The 16,101-nt window shown below is 47.2% G+C and overlaps 1 protein-coding gene across 1 annotated transcript in view; it reads left to right on the top strand.

Annotated features, from left to right (window-relative positions):
• Positions 1 to 16,101, top strand: part of ANTXRL (ANTXR like) — a 70,551-nt gene that overhangs the window by 8,130 nt on the left and 46,320 nt on the right. Inside the window, exons 2-9 of the mRNA XM_077822082.1 lie at positions 9,051 to 9,122; positions 9,250 to 9,321; positions 11,419 to 11,500; positions 11,608 to 11,641; positions 13,970 to 14,049; positions 14,428 to 14,496; positions 14,681 to 14,761; positions 14,866 to 14,926. Coding sequence (XP_077678208.1) covers positions 9,051 to 9,122; positions 9,250 to 9,321; positions 11,419 to 11,500; positions 11,608 to 11,641; positions 13,970 to 14,049; positions 14,428 to 14,496; positions 14,681 to 14,761; positions 14,866 to 14,926 — 551 coding nt within the window. The remainder of the gene's footprint in view (positions 1 to 9,050; positions 9,123 to 9,249; positions 9,322 to 11,418; positions 11,501 to 11,607; positions 11,642 to 13,969; positions 14,050 to 14,427; positions 14,497 to 14,680; positions 14,762 to 14,865; positions 14,927 to 16,101) is intronic.

The following is a 16,101-nucleotide window of genomic DNA, read 5'->3' as shown; positions in this document are numbered from 1 at the left end:
AAAACCTTTTGGACTCAGCCACCTTGAGAGGCAGTGTGCATCAGCAGCTAGCCTGCTGGACTGGGACCTAGAAGATTTGGGTTCTAATCCTGACCCTTGGTGAGTTGCTTTTCTGTGCCTTTGTTCCCGCCCCCATCCTTTGTCTTGTCCATTTACGTTGTAAGCTCTTTGGGGCAGGGCCTGTCTCCTACGTTATGTTTGGACAGTGGCCAGAATAGCGCAGTCGGATCTCAGCTGGTGTGTCTAGGTGTTATTGGAATACAAATGCTGGTCCCTCTTACCTTGGTGATCCATCCACAAAGGGTCCTTTCCAGGCCAGTGCTCAGGAGAGGAGGAGTCTTGTCACTTCTGATACTCTGCTGGCTCAGGAGAACAGAGCCGTGGGATGGATGGATGTGCATGTGCATGTCTGAAACCATAACAAACTCCGTGCCCTGAGGCTTTGCTTTTATTCCAGAGCCACTAATACCAACGTGCAGAATTCCCCTGCTGTCTAGAATGTGGTTGTGGCTGCAATTAGGTCTCGCCAAATAACAACCAAGCTCCAGATTTCAGTGCAAGGGGCCCTACTCAGACACATGTTCATCCCTGTGACGGGCTGGGCCAGCTTTAGCCCTGGGGTAAGCAGGTACTGCACTCCGGGAGTGCAATGGCCCAAGCTAAGCCCAGCACATCTATAGAACAATGGGTTAGAACGGTGGAGTCCATTCTTGCTTTGAGACCACCCTGGAATGCTGCCTTCAGCTTGGAGCGCCTCCATATCAGATAGGCAGGAACTCAGCAAAAAACCTGCTCCCCCATCCATTTTCAACCTCCCCAGTCTTTTCCCACTCTCAGTAGGGGAGAGCAGGTCTTTGGCATTACCACCTATCTGTCCCCAGTTCAAGCACTGCCATTTCCATGTATCTGTTGGCTGTAAATGCAGCAGGAAGAGGGACCCTTTAATGTACACAAAAGGGGGTGTAACTAGGAGCAATGGGATGAAACGAATCAAAAGAAACTTCAGGCACAATCTTCGCGGCATTGATATCTATTGTGCGGTGGAATGAACTCCCCATGGAAGTCCATTGCTTGGGATGTTTAAAACTAGCCTCCATGAAGCGCTGAGAATTACATGCCTGATGCTGCATTTACAGATGTCAAAAGCAGATTAGGAATGGATTTTAATGGCAGCAGGATTGGGGATGGAATAGATGATCTGCAGAAACAGTCCCTGTTTCTAAGTGTGTCCTATTTGTCATAGGCGATCAGATAGTATTGGAAATAGTTACTAGTGGCAAGACCCAGGGCATCCACTTTCACTGCTAAACTACGGAGCTCATACACACTGTACCCTGTTGATCTACTTGGTCTCTTCAGGGCAGCCCCTGCCTATGTGTTGAGTCACATACGTTCCAGCACAGATTCTATGCTGCGCCTCTCAGGAGATGCAGAGATAGAGGGGGGCAAAGATAGCTTTATGGAGAGGGGGCTGGGGGCTGGAGCAGAGATCATCCTGTTTTCTGCACGTTGCTGTAAATTGGCTATGAATGATACCTCTTCTGTGCCAGTTTTGCCTGCCTGGTTTCAGCGGGTATCGGCTTACGCCATTCCTTGAGGAGTTGCGCTCTTGTTGTGATCCACTCAGTCTTGCACCTGATCGTCTCACAGACATCCCTAAGGACAGGACAGGCCTGACTGTGATAACTGTCACCCCAGCTGTGACACAGATATAAAACTCCATTCAGTTAAAAGGAGTCACTCCTGGTTTACTAAGGTGGAAGCAGGGGCAGAATCAGGCCCTGCCTCTCACAGTTCTCCCTTTGCACCCCCTCAGATGCTGATTCACCTCAGCCCCGTTGCCCCAGAGAGGCATCAGTGGGAAATTCAGGCAGGCAGCTGCTGCTCAGGGCTTTCGGTCCCGGATGGGACAGGGAGTGCATTCTTAGCCAGGCTGTGGTTTGCTGACTCTTCTTTTTGTGTCTTGGATAACAGAACTGCACTCCCAGCATGGGGGGAGCTCACTCGCAATGCATGGCTTTTGTGGGTTTTGCATTCATTGGGCCTGATCCTGATCTGGTCCTGGCCGCTTCAGCCTGTGATTATATTGGGATCACTCTGGATTTACAGCAGAACCTGACCTGGAATGTCTCTTCCGGCACGTCACTGCCCACAGCAGCTGCTTGCTGCCTCATCTTCTGCTCCCCCATGAGGATGGGATGGCATGGGGAAGGGCCCAACACATTGGGTAAAGTGTTGCCTCCTGGCTGATAGGCTGCTGCTGAGGGTGATGGCGTGTCTCCTCCCCTGCCCAGAAAGGCAGTGACATAGGCCCTCGGGGTGCTACTGCTACCAGCTTGGGGGGGCGGGGGGGCACTGCTGCCTCCCTGGGGATCTCCAAGTGCTGCCCGTGGGGGAGGAGGATGCTCTGGGCATGCTGTAGGGGAGGGGGCAGACCAAGGAGCCAGCTCTGGGGGTGCCATCGGGAGGGAGGCCCGGATGCTGTATCTGGTGGTGCAGTGCAAGGGGAGGCCCGGATGCTGTATCTGGGGGCGCCATCGGGGTGGGGAGATGCCGAGAAGCCGGCTCTGGGGGCATCGTGGGGGAGGGGGCAATAGTGGTCTGGGGAACAGCATTGCCACTGCCAGGTCTTTTTTACTGCTACCATGAGTATCACAGACATCGTGAGCCACAGAGAATATCAACTTACTGGGTCGCCACAGCTCCCTGTGGGGAGTTAGGGGGAGTCAGTCAGGTCTGAGGCCTGGCTGATGTGACCACCCCACCTGGCCTGACATGTGAATGAACCAGGGACCTTCCGAGCCAAGAGCACCAGTCTACAGCTTGAGCTGGAGAGTGAGGCTGTAACAGACTCTCATCCTCTAGCTCAAGCACAGAGAGGGACCCAGACCACTCTGAGCAGTGCTCTGCAGATGCACGGTATGATCCACCACCCGTCCAAATCCCCAGGCCAGGGACCAGCAGGATTTCATTTCTGCTGCATCTCTGCATGCCTTCCACGAGGGCCTGTGTGGGGCTCAGGACTGCATTGTTCAGCGCTGCCATCCGTTCTGCACTCTCAGTGTGGACTGGCTCCATTGCCAGTGTTCAGGAACCTGATTCTGTCATGGATCTCTCCTGTCAGTACTGTGTGATTTCGCTGATGGTCTGACGCTTGGACAGGCCAGGAGCTCTGCCTTTCTATGTGATGACTGTGGCTCAGGCATCAGAAGACAGTCATAGAATCATAGAATATCAGGGTTAGAAGGGACCGCAGGAGGTCATCTAGTCCAACCCCCTGCTCAAAGCAGGACCGATCCCCAATTAAATCATCCCAGCCAGGGCTTTGTCAAGCCTGACCTTAAAAACTTCTAAGGAAGGAGATTCCACCACCTCCCTAGGTAATGCATTCCAGTGTTTCACCACCTTCCTAGTGAAAAAGTTTTTCCTAATATCCAACCTAAATCTCCCCCACTGCAACTGGAGACCATTACTCCTTGTTCTGTCATCTGCTACCACTGAGAACAGTCTAGAGCCATCCTCTTTGGAACCCCTTTTCAGGTAGTTGAAAGCAGCTATCAAATCCCCCCTCATTCTTCTCTTCCGTAGACTAAACATCCCCAGTTCCCTCAGCCTCTCCTCATAACTCATGTGTTCCAGTCCCCTAATCATTTTTGTTGCCCTCCGTTGGACTCTTTCCAATTTTTCCACATCCTTCTCGTAGTGTGGGACCCAAAACTGGACACAGTACTCCAGATGAGGCCTCACCAATGTCGAATAGAGCGGAACGATCACGTCCCTCGATCTGCTGGCAATGCCCCTACTTATACATTCCAAAATGCTATTGGTCTTCTTGGCAAGAAGGGCACACTGTTGACTCATATCCAGCTTCTCGACCACTGTAACCCCAGGTCCTTTTCTGCAGAACTGCTGCCGAGCCATTCGGTCCCTAGTCTGTAGCGGTGCATGGGATTCTTCCGTACTAAGTGCAGGACTCTGCACTTGTCCTTGTTGAACCTCATCAGATTTCTTTGGGCCCAATCCTCCAATTTGTCTAGGTCCCTCTGTATCCTATCCCTACCCCCCAGCATATCTACCTCTCCTCCCAGTTTAGTGTCATCTGCAAACTTGCTGAGGGTGCAATCCACACCATCCTCCAGATCATTTATGAAGATATTGAACAAAACCGGCCCCAGGACCGACCCTTGGGGCAGTCCACTTGATACCGGCTGCCAACTAGACATGGAGCCATTGATCACTACCCGTTGAGCCCGACAATCTAGCCAGCTTTCTATCCACCTTATAGTCCATTCATCCAGCCCATACTTCTTTAACTTGCTGGCAAGAATACTGTGGGAGACCGTGTCAAAAGCTTTGCTAAAGTCAAGGAACAACATGTCCACTGCTTTCCCTTCACCAGAGAACCAGTTATCTCGTCATAGAAGGCAATTAGATTAGTCAGGCATAACTTGCCCATGGTGAATCCATGCTGACTGTTCCTGATCACTTTCCTCTCCTCTAAGTGCTTCAGAATTGATTCCTTGGGGACCTGCTCTATGATTTTTCCAGGGACTGGGGTTAGGCTGACTGGCCTGTAGTTCCCAGGATCCTCTTTCTTCCCTTTTTTAAAGATGGGCACTACATTAGCCTTTTTCCAGTCCGGGACTTCCACCGATCGCCATGAGTTTTCAAAGATAATGGCGAATGGCTCTGCAATTACATCCGCCAACTCCTTTAGCACTCCCGAATGCAACGCATCCGGCCCCATGGACTTGTGCGCGTCCAGCTTTTCTAAATAGTCCCGAACCACTTCCTTCTCCACAGAGGGCTGGTCACCTCCTCCCCATGCTGTGCTGCCCAGTTCAGTAGTCTGAGCAATAATCCAATAATCCAGCCTCATCTGCAGCAGTTATCCAGTGTTCATTTGCTGCTCATTTAACCGACTCTGATACTGGCCTGAGTGATTTTAAGGGACTGACAAAAACAGCCAAAAGCAATGACATTCCAGTGCAGGTTCCGATGGGCAAATGTCCATTTATACCCAGTGGAGCTGGAACATTTTTAGTAGTGGAGGTGCTGAAAGCCAGCACCCTTGCCCCTGTCTGCTGTCCTGGGATCAGGGCCGTGTCTCTGGGAGGGGGAGGACCCAGACAAGGGTAAGGGGGCCGAGGCTGTGGCCACAGCTGGGGGTGGGCATGGGGCCAGGAGCAGAGCCCCAACTATGGGGCCGGGCGTGGGGCCCTGGGAGTGGAGCCCTGGAGGTTGAGGGCCAGGCACTGGGCCTCAGGAGTGGAGTTCTGGGAGTGGGGGGGTGGGGCTAGGCACAGGGCCAGCGGCTGGGGAGTGGGGCCAGTGGCCAGGACCTTAGAAAGAGAAAGAAAAGGAGTACTTGTGACACCTTAGAGACTAACAAATTTATTTGAGCATAAGCTTTCATGAGCTACAGCTCACTTCATCGGATCCATACAGTGGAAAATACATTGGGGAGATTTTATATACACAGAGAACATGAAACAATGGGTGTTACCATACACACTGTAACAAGAGTGATCAGGAAAGGTGAGCTATTACCAGCAGGAGAGCGGGGCGGGGTGGGTCAGGGGGGAACCTTTTGTAGTGATAATCAAGGTGGGCCATTTCCAGCAGTTGACAAGAACAGTGTGTGTGTGGGGGGGGGGAATAAACATGGGGAAATAGTTTTACTTTGTGTAAAAAGAAAAGGAGTACTTGTGGACTAACCAATTTATTTGAGCATAAGCTTTCGTGAGCTACAGCTCACTTCTCAAATAAATTGGTTAGTCTCTAAGGTGCCACAAGTACTCCTTTTCTTTTTGTTAGCATCTGTTTCTTAAGTTTTTTTGTTGAAGAATTGCCACTTTTAGGTCTGTAATCGAGTGACCAGAGAGATTGAAGTGTTCTCCGACTGGTTTATGAATGTTATAATTCTTGACATCTGATTGTGTCCATTTATTCTTTTACGTAGAGACTGTCCAGTTTGGCCAATGTACATGGCAGAGGGGCATTGCTGGCACATGATAGCATATATCACGTTGGTAGATTTGCAGGTGAACGAGCCTCTGATAGTGTGGCTGATGTGATTAGGATTATAACATTCAAAAACCAGTCGGAGAACACTTCAATCTCTTTGAGCACACCTCCCCCCTCCCCCCGCTCTACTGCTGGTAATAGCTCACCTTTAATGATCACTCTCCTTACAGTGTGTGTGGTAACACCCATTGTTTCATGTTCTCTGTGTATATAAAATCTCCCCACTGTATTTTCCACTGAATGCATTCAATGAAGTGAGCTGTAGCTCATGAAAGCTTATGCTCAAATAAATTTGTTAGTCTCTAAGGTGCCACAAGTACTCCTTTTCTTACTGTATGGAGGATGCCCCTCAGTGGCAAATCCCACCCACTGCCTTTTGAAGTGTCTCCAGCCGAAGGGTGGTAAAGCACAGAGATCTGGCGCAACCCCCTTTCGGAGCATTGCAGATTCTCTTGGAGCATCAAATATAAGGACTCCAGCCCACGACAGATCTCAGTTGCTTTTCAGACGTAATCCTCCCTCCCCCTGTATGAATCTGATCACAGTCATTTCCATTCACATGCCCCTAGGTGTGCAAAACTCCAACTGGTGTTACACGCTCATATGAATTCCAGAACTAGGGCCTTCACTATAGGCAGAGCACATAGCAATGCCTAGCACGAAGGTTGCCTTGCTTAAGCATTTCTATTCTAATGGGCTATTTTCAGCAGCTGAAACATTTCTCCAGCTTTCACTTTCCAGGCTGATATTTATAGGTCTGTTCTCTGCCAGAGGGTGAATTTTTCTTTAAGATTGAGCAAAACCAGTTCAGCTATTTTTGAGTAGGCAGTGAGTGAAAAAGATACATTTTTGGCACTGTAAAGAAAACCTGTTGCGACCATTGTTTTCAAATCGCAGTAACCCCTCAGAAACTTAAAATCCAGCCCAAAATAGTCTCTAAATTGGACATACGAATAATAGCAGGGATCACACTTAGCTCTTAGACGGCGCTTTTCATTAGTAGCTCTCCGAGCACTTCACCAAAGAAGGCAGGATCATTGTACCCATTCTACAGATGGAGAAACTGAGGCCTGGGTAGGCTTGTTCCTTGCAAAGACCCATTGGAAATCTTCTTTGGGTTTAGCTGAGCTATCACGGCTCAGAGTGGATTTTCAAAGGAGCCCAATGAAGTCGGAAGGACATACTGCATTTTTTAATTCACGGGAAAGGGTTCCTCCACTAGCATGACCCCACTGTTCTGGGGGCACTGCACATGCATGCGGGAGCGGGTGGAGTAGAATTTCTCTTTCGGCATGTAGGTCCCGTGTGGAATCTGATCTTCGAGTGTGTGCCAAGGCAGAGCTCCTAGCTTGGGAGGGCATGCCTCATTGCAACATGTGTTTGTATCCCCACTGTCCAACGCGGTGCCTGCTGTTTCGTTTAGTACATGGAATCTGATTTCTGCAGTGAATGAGGCAGGGGTCCCCCAGAAAACAATAGCCTGTGATCGTAGGGGCAGGGCTAGATAAGGAGTCCCGTTCTGTCTATCTTAGGTAGTCATATGGCCCCATTACCTTGATAATGGATTTGTCTTCACATCACCCCTGTGAGATAGGACCAGACTATTCGCCCCATTTTACAGAGGGGGAACTGAGGCACAGAGAGACCAAGTGACTTGCCCAAGATCACACAGAAAGCCTGTGGTGGAGTGGGGAATTGAACCCTAAATCCTACGCGAGCACCCAAACCACTGGACTATGCTTCCTCTGTCAATGCCTGCTTTTCCCATGTTCTGGCAGAGCACAATGGCTAAGGTCAATAAGATTGGCACTTAAGGTAGAGAGCAGTTTATCATGTCTTGCTTGGTGCTGGTTATGCTTTAGTTTGGTTACCTCCTTGTATTTCCTCCTTGCACAGCAGAGGAATTCACATGGTCTAATAAGCCCTTGCTCTGTGATCCTTTGGCAGATGTTGTTTGTTTATGTAACTTTCTCCCTGTGGTTTGCATCTCCTCTGCTTGTGATTCAGTGCTTGGGACACAGGACACATGAATTTGCCCGGCAAAGAGAGCGAATCCAAGTGTGATAGACAGTAGAGTCCAAGGCAGGGCACCTAAACACTCTGATATCTCACCCTTCAGAGACTTTATAATAGTCTGAAAATGTTCATTGCTACAACATAGGGGTAAAATACTCCTCTCTGACCCACACAGTGGAAATGTACTTCTTATTTGCTTTACAGTAACACCTAGAAGTCCCATACACTTAGTAAGAGACAGTCTGTGACCCAAAGAATTTATAGTCTAAATGGATGAGACACTGAAGGTGATATTATCCCCATTTTACAGATGGGGAACTGACACACAAAGACTTTTAAGTGACTTACTCAAAGTCATATAAGAAGTCTGGGGTAGATCCAGGAATTGAACTCAGATCTCCTGGGGTCTAGACCTGCACATTAACCACAATATTAGCCTTCCTCTCCATATTACTTTGAAAGTCCACTCTACCTAAATGAGCAGGAATCCATGGATATTTTCTCCCATATATGCTGGGAGAGCAGAAAATCAGAGCTGAGATTCTTCAGTGCAGCTCTTAGAGCAGAATTGCACCCTGGAAAAGCAAATCCTTCATTTCATCACAAGTCTTAGCAAAATAAAATAAAAAGAAATTACAGTTTAAAGAAAGGACAGGAATTTTTACACTGTAAAAATGAATAAAAACAACTGGCAGAACACTCTCTTCACGTGGCTTAAAATACGCTATGTACAGTAAAATAATTATGACACAATCCTGCTTCCCTTTAAGTGAGTGGGGAGTTTGCAGTTGATTTCAATGGGTACATGATTGGGCCCATTGTTAAAGTTTAGAATGGAATTGTTGTATTAGGGTGGTATTTTCAAAGGAGCTTCAGCAAGTTAGTTGCCCAACTCCCACTGATTTGATTCTTACTGCCTTAGAATATCCCATTCTAAATATGCAATAGGTTGCAGTCAATTCCACTGAAGGGGGAAATTAACCTAACTGGTTATAATTTGCATTTAGGTCTGGAAGTGTCAGAAACCACTGGACAGAGATCTACTCTTTTGTCGAGAGCCTGGCTGAGAAGTTTATAAGGTAAAGTTTTCACAAGCGGAGACTTCAATTACAATATACATAGTGTTTTACCTGCTGCTTTCTTAGAGGCTGCCAAATATGCTGAGACGATCTTGCGTGTGATGTGGATTTGTTCTGTCTGTTTCAGTCCAATGCTGCGCATGTCCTTCATTGTCTTTTCCTCGCGAGGCACTACCATCATGAAGCTAACAGAAGACAGGTAAGTACTTCACCTCCTTCAACCCAATAGAGCTAGGGACTCCTTAACTACTGCAAGAGCTCAGGACTGGCTAAGGTTAGTCTTTAGTGTGGATCCGCTCCTGCGCCTATTGGAATCAACTGAGGCGCTTCCATTGGGAGCAGGATCAAAGGTCATATGCAGAACAGCCCTTTGGTATCCCATTTGCAGCCCTGGGACAAGCAGGTAGCTCAATGCGCTGGTGCTCTATCAAGCAGCATTTCTAAGGCAAGCCCGGCACTTGCAATCCGGGAGCAGTTGCCCGCTTTAGGTACGGCAGCGCCACCCCACTGATTTCAGAAGGGCAGTTCTGGGGTAAGAGAGAGCAGGCCCTGGCACTGTGTGCAGAAGACATGGTGTGATAAAGTGCTGCAGTGTTCTCCAGGAGCGGTCCAAAGCATTTCAGCAATCAATCCTGCATGGTTCTGGACCACTGCTAAAGGATATGGCTGGATATTGTTTTGCAAGAAGTGCTTCCTACTCGCACCATCTGCTTCGAATGCTGTGCCGCTGCAAAGCCAGCCAGAGGAGAATTCCATCCTGTGCTCCAGTGAGAGAAAGGGGAGAATCTGAGACTGCAGCAAACCTCCTTTTTCTGCCCCCCTTTGCAACCAGATTCACTCTCTGTTGATTGACTTAGGGCTGAACTTTTGGCCTCACACAGTCTGTTTCCCTCTCCCCTCCGCTATATCTATCACACTGGCCATCTCTCCCTATGTGTCTGGTGCTGGTAGTGCTGTGTGCCTACTTCACTCTGAAGCACCTCTTAAAGGGAGGAGAGGGGAATTGGAATGGTCTAACCGACATCTGGAGACAGCCTCTCAGATCCTTCTGAATATTCTGGGGCCTGGCCCTGAAGCCGACTGGAGTGTTTCCATTGACTTCACTGGGCTTCGGATCAGGCCCCAAGTGGGTGTCTAGAGGCCAGAGCTAGCTTGTGTTTACCTTGCTCAGGTGGATTTACCCTTTGCAAGGTGAAAGGTCGATGCTAACCCTGTGGCGATGTTGGAAACTGGCATTAAAACATTCCCTGATCTAACCCCCCTGCCATATGCCGTTCCCCAAGTGTCATTTCAGCTCGTCCTACACTTTGAAAGGGCAGAATGCACTCCTCGCCCCAGGGACATCCCTTCTCACAGCCTCAGATTTCACATCTGTCCCACAAAAACTCACACTGCCTTGCTGTTTATTACTGTGCTGCCCAAATGGCTGGATCACCAAACAAAGGCTGGGGAGAATGTCCCGGGTGTTTATGAATGTTTCTCCACAGCATCTGACTTTTGGCCTTCCTAGGTCCTTCCTTTGGGGTCTTTGTTCCACGCTGTTGTTGTTAGTGACCTCAAGACAGGATCAGGGCCCTATTGTGCTAGGCGCTGTACATACACAGACAGCTATGATTCTGATACCCTCAAGTTGAGTGGTACCTTCTATGAGTGGACTTTGAGTGAACCTTCATGGAATAAGGTGCTATTCAAGATAAAAGTGACAGTACCAGAATCTGTCCCATGATAAGGAACAGTTTGGGCCCCAGATGTTTATCGGGGGAAAGAGGGTTGATCACTTTTCAGATTAGGAAGCCCACAACATTCGGACACTATTTTCGTACACTTTGGCCTCTTATCATTATTTTGGGTCAGATCATAACTCAAGATTTAAGCCCTAAGGGCTGTCCAAATCATTAGTTTTGGTTTGCACTTTATAGTGATTGGGGCTGTCAGAATTTCAACCCCGGCTGAAGTTTGCCAGAATTTATATCTGTTTGGTTTTTTTAATTTGGTCCGATCCCTAATTACAATATACCCCCACTGCAACCACAGAACAGAATCCTTCAAATGGGTTTGCCATGATGTTATATCTTGGATCCATTTCTATATGCCATTGGATGCAGGGCAGCTTTCAGAATGTTGGGTTGTAGTGATGCTGTTAGTTACTGACCCTTTGGCCCATGTGTCTGTGGTGGTGCATTGTTCTATTCTGATCAAATGCTCTCAGGGGCTGCATATCTTGCTGGGTTTCAGGAATGTCTCAAAGCAGGAAAATGAGATTTTTTTTTTTTTTTTAAATTCTTCTCTTTTCAAGGGAAGCCATAAGACGGGGTCTTGAGATTCTTCAGTCTGAAGTGCCTGGAGGAGATACATTCATGCATGAAGGATTTAAAAGGGTACACACTGTGGAAACTTCTCGCTTTGATTTATACTTCTTAACTTCTGCTTCTTTTGCCCCTGTTGGACCTAAAAAGAGATAATAACTTTTTACTCTTTGTTGCAGGCAAATGAACAGATTTACCATGAAAACTATGGAGGTAGGGACACTTATCACTGCCATAATTTATTTTCATTGAGAAGCTGGGGAGGATGGGGTTGTCAGCATGACCTGTAATTAACCCGTGGAAGAAAGAAGTGTTGGGGGAGGAGCTAGTATTACACCGTCTTTCCATTCCAGCTTGATTAAAGCCCTGCTTTCAAATTCAAAGATTCTAAGGCCGGAAGGCACCACTGTGATCTTCTAGTCTTGACTTCCTGCATAACACAGGCTGGAGAATTGCATCCAGTGCTCCATGCAGTGAGCCTCGTAATTGCTCATCTGATTGGACGCAGTCTAGAAGTATTGGGCTTTACATGTATCATTCCATTTTGAAGCACCCAATCTTGTCTGCCTGATGTACCCCAAACTCTCATTTGACCGTCAGCATTGCTGTGAGTGCGATCTGACACCCATTGCATTCAGTCGGAGATGTCCCATTGATTTCACTGGGCTTGAGATCAGGCTCTCCATCCTTCTGAACTTAAAAGTAACCTAAAGTAGGGTGGGGGAGTATGTTTGTGTCCTTTTTTGCTTCTGTGCATAAAGGTGGCTTAACATTTAAAGAATGTCTTTTTCCTGCTTGCATTTTACCTTGGCTATATCAGGGATGTCAAGACTTTTCTTCCCTATGTTGCTGGAGGTCTCCTGGAAGGATGCAGAGATATGGGTTAGGCACTCACTAGGATCCTAATTGAATTAGTGGTGAGGTTTTAACAAAAGGCCCTTCTCCCAAGAGTTTCGCTGGTGTTTGAGTTAAGTAGGTGTTAAGAAAAACAGAGTTCTGAAGAGCCTGCATAAAAATGGCCTCTCCTCTCATTCAGTCAATGAACCTACTAGTTTTCCAGGGAAAAAAAGAGTTGACATGACAAAGTAAAGTATGAAGAAGAAACAAAATGTAAAACATAAAATAACAGCAACGATCTTTCCAGCCTTCTTCAACTATTTAAAAAAAAAGCAGCGAGGTCAAGACCCATTTTTCCCAGCTGCAGGTCACTTTTAAGGCTTCATGTTTGTGGCTATGACATGACATGGCAAGGACTGCACGGCATAAGAAACCTGTCAAAACTCATCAGGCTCTTAAATTTCCGGTAATACTGGAAAGACATTTGAAATGGAAAGAAATTATTTTAAAAAACAACATCCCTGGTCTTCCCCACTGCTCGTATTTTAACTGCTGGACCTAAGAAGTGACATCAGATGTGTGTCTGAGCCACAATTTACGTACTGGTTGGGAGTAATTGTGCTAGAGCACTATATTTGGCTGTACATTGCTCTGCTGTATACTTGGCTACTCACTGTGGCTAAAACTCGTCTGGAACAAAGCCGGCACACCCCTTAAGACCTATTTTGAAGATTTAGGTGGGATGTAAGGGGTGCATCAACTATGTGCTGGGTCACTACGCATGGGTGAATTTTATCCCCTCGGCCTGCTCCTGCATTCTTTGCACACCTGGAATCCCCACTGACTTCAGTGCGCATTCTTGCACAAGGAATGCAGGAGTTCTCACACAAATCCTGCTCACTATACTCACCTTGGTGGGGGCGGGGGAATTGCTCCCCTCTGACCTGCAGGAGGAGGCATTGGGATGGCAGGATGCATCCCTTAGGGAGATCACCCCAGCTTGCTCTGTCATGGCACAGGAATTGGCATCCCCTTCTATAAATGAACCCCCTGAACCACAGATCCCTGCTGCCTTTCTCTGCAATGGTCACACTCAGAAATGCTTGTCAAGGGGCGATTCCCCCCTCTCTTCTCCCTCTGGCCTCACCCCACCACAAGGTTCACTGGAGGATCCAGGCAGGAAAAGGGGTGACCTGAGGCAGCAGGCTTCTGGGGAGGTCTGTGCATGGATGCTGCTGGAGCAGTACCCTCCCGACTCACACTGATTCCCTTAAGGAAAAGGAGTACTTGTGGCACCTTAGAGACTAACCAATTTATTTGAGCATAAGCTTTCATGAGCTAGCTGTAGCTCATGAAAGCTTATGCTCAAATAAATTGGTTAGTTTCTAAGGTGCCACAAGTACTCCTTTTCTTTTTGCGAATACAGACTAACACGGCTGTTACTCTGAAACCATTGATTCCCTTGTGCTGCTTGTATGATGAAGATGAGCAGGATTTGGCTCATAACACACTGTTCTGGGTCAGATCTTCAGCTGGCATAGATTGGCATAGCTCCATTGCAGTCACTGTACATCAGCTGAGCTTCAGAGCTCTGTATTCATTTGTCAGCAAAGAAGGATGCATTGCCTAAACTTATTTATCCATTGCCAAAGCTTCTGTAACAGCCATACCTAACCCCAGCCATTTTCACTCTCACCCCTGCAGGACTCCGGACAGCTAGTGTGATTATTGCTCTGACAGATGGGGAGTTGCAAGAGGTTCAGTTTTATTATGCTGAGAAAGAAGTAAGTCCTCATTGAGTTTACCCAAGTTGCTAAGGGTATGTCTACACTGCAATTAGACACCCATGGCTGGCCCATGCCAGCTGACCTGACCTTGTGTTCCCGGGGCTATTTAACTGCGGCATAGACGTTTGGGCGGCATCCCCAGCTCTGGGACTCTCCCAGCTTGCAGGGTCCTAGAAACTGGGCTCCAGCCTGAGCCTGAACGTCTGCACTGCAATTAAACAGCCCTTTGCCCGAGCCCAAGTCAGCTGGCACCGGCCAGCAGCGGGTTTTTAATTGCAGTGTAGACATACCCTAAGTGGTTCATGTCAAACTTGTGAGCATCTGCTCTTGGTTCCAGTTTACGTGGCTTTGCATGTAATGGTATCTTTCATGTAGGCCGACAGAGCCAGAAGCCTCGGAGCTATCGTTTATTGTGTTGGAGTGAAAGACTTTAATGAAACTCAGGTAATTTGGGAACTTTTTTTTTTTTTGTTCTCCCCACCCATTCACAGCATCAAATGAGGTCATTTACTTAATTACCAGTGCATAAATCCATACCTGTCAGAGCTCTGCCTGTCAGCAAATAGGCTTGGTTTTAGATGCTGCAATTTTGTTTGTCTTGTGCATTTATGATGGTCTTTCTTTGCAGCTGTCGACAATTGCTGACAGCATTGATCACGTTTTCCCGGTAACTGGCGGCTTTTATGCCCTGAGAGGCACAATTGATTCGGTGAGTGGAGTATTCCAAAAGCGAGAGAAATGCGCCCTTTCCCACATTCATTAAGTGGCGAAACAACACCAATGATCAAAAATCCCATTATCTTCATCTCTTAGATTCTGAAGAAATCCTGTATTGAGATCCTGGCAGCTGAACCATCCAGTGTCTGTGCAGGAGGTGAGCTTATATTGAAATCAAATGATATGGCAAATGAGAGTGGAATTACAAAAATGTTTGATAGCTCCCTACAAAAGCACCAGATCCAAAGCCCATGGAAGTCAATGGAAAGTCTCCCATTGGGCTTTAGATAAGGCCTAGTGAGTCCGTGCTCAGCTCAAGAAGGAAGCTACAAATGTAAAGATAGGCTCAGCTTTTCAAAGTCACTGAAGGGAACTGAAATTAGTAGGCATTGGGGTAGTGTTTTCAAATGTGCCCAAGTGACTTAGGAGCCTATCTCATTTTCCAAAGTGACTCATGGCTGGATTTTCAAAGGTGTCTGGGTACCTAAAGATACAGAGAGGCACCTAGGCACAGATCCTCAAAGGGTTTTAGGCTCTTTACTCCCATTGGCATCCCACCTGCATAGGTGCTTTTGAAAACCCCACTAGATGCCTGTTTGTATCTTTAGGCATCGATATAGCTTTGAGGATCTGGTCCTTAGGAACCAAATTGTAAGAGAAAGGCAATGGGATTTAGGCTTCTGGTTGGTTATGTCATTTTGGGACCTAGATTCCTATATTCCCAAGCCAACTTTGAAAATTTCAGCCATTTATTACAATATTAGGCTCTGCTTTTATAGCCCTCATATATATAAGCAATCTTTACTCATGTGAGTAGTCCCAGTGACTTAAATTGGACTACTCAAATGAGTAAAGATTGCTTTGTCTGGGTTTAGAAGCCACACCCATCACTGTACTAACTGAGTGGTTTTCAGGCTGCTTGTTCCTGCTAGCCCATTTCTGGTTACCTCCCATCCACAGTCTGACGTAGGCCCAGCCTTGCTTTGCTTGAAAATTAAGCATGAGTAAAGCACAAGGTGATATGATTTTGCATGCATCAGGGGAAGATATTTACACAAGGAAGGGTTTGCAGAAACAGGGGCATACTCAAGTGTTACAATCATGGAAAAGATTTTGGAAAGTACTTTGCATGAAATTATAGTATTGTGTGGCTGAAATCCAACAGTCCTTACTCAGGAAAAATCTCCCTTGAAATCAGTAGGCGTTATACCTGGCTAAGGACTCCAGAATGGAAAGTATTAAGTTGGTTACGAAGGTCAAAAGATTGTGAGCCATTTTCCAAAAATGTTTCCTGATTTATTATTTTTTCAAATTCAAAAATTTTTGACCAGC

Source organism: Eretmochelys imbricata, chromosome 7 (assembly GCF_965152235.1).
Source record: "Eretmochelys imbricata isolate rEreImb1 chromosome 7, rEreImb1.hap1, whole genome shotgun sequence".
Taxonomy (NCBI): domain Eukaryota; kingdom Metazoa; phylum Chordata; order Testudines; family Cheloniidae; genus Eretmochelys; species Eretmochelys imbricata.
Note: the sequence above shows the minus strand (reverse complement) of the source record. Positions and strands in the feature narration are given on the sequence as shown.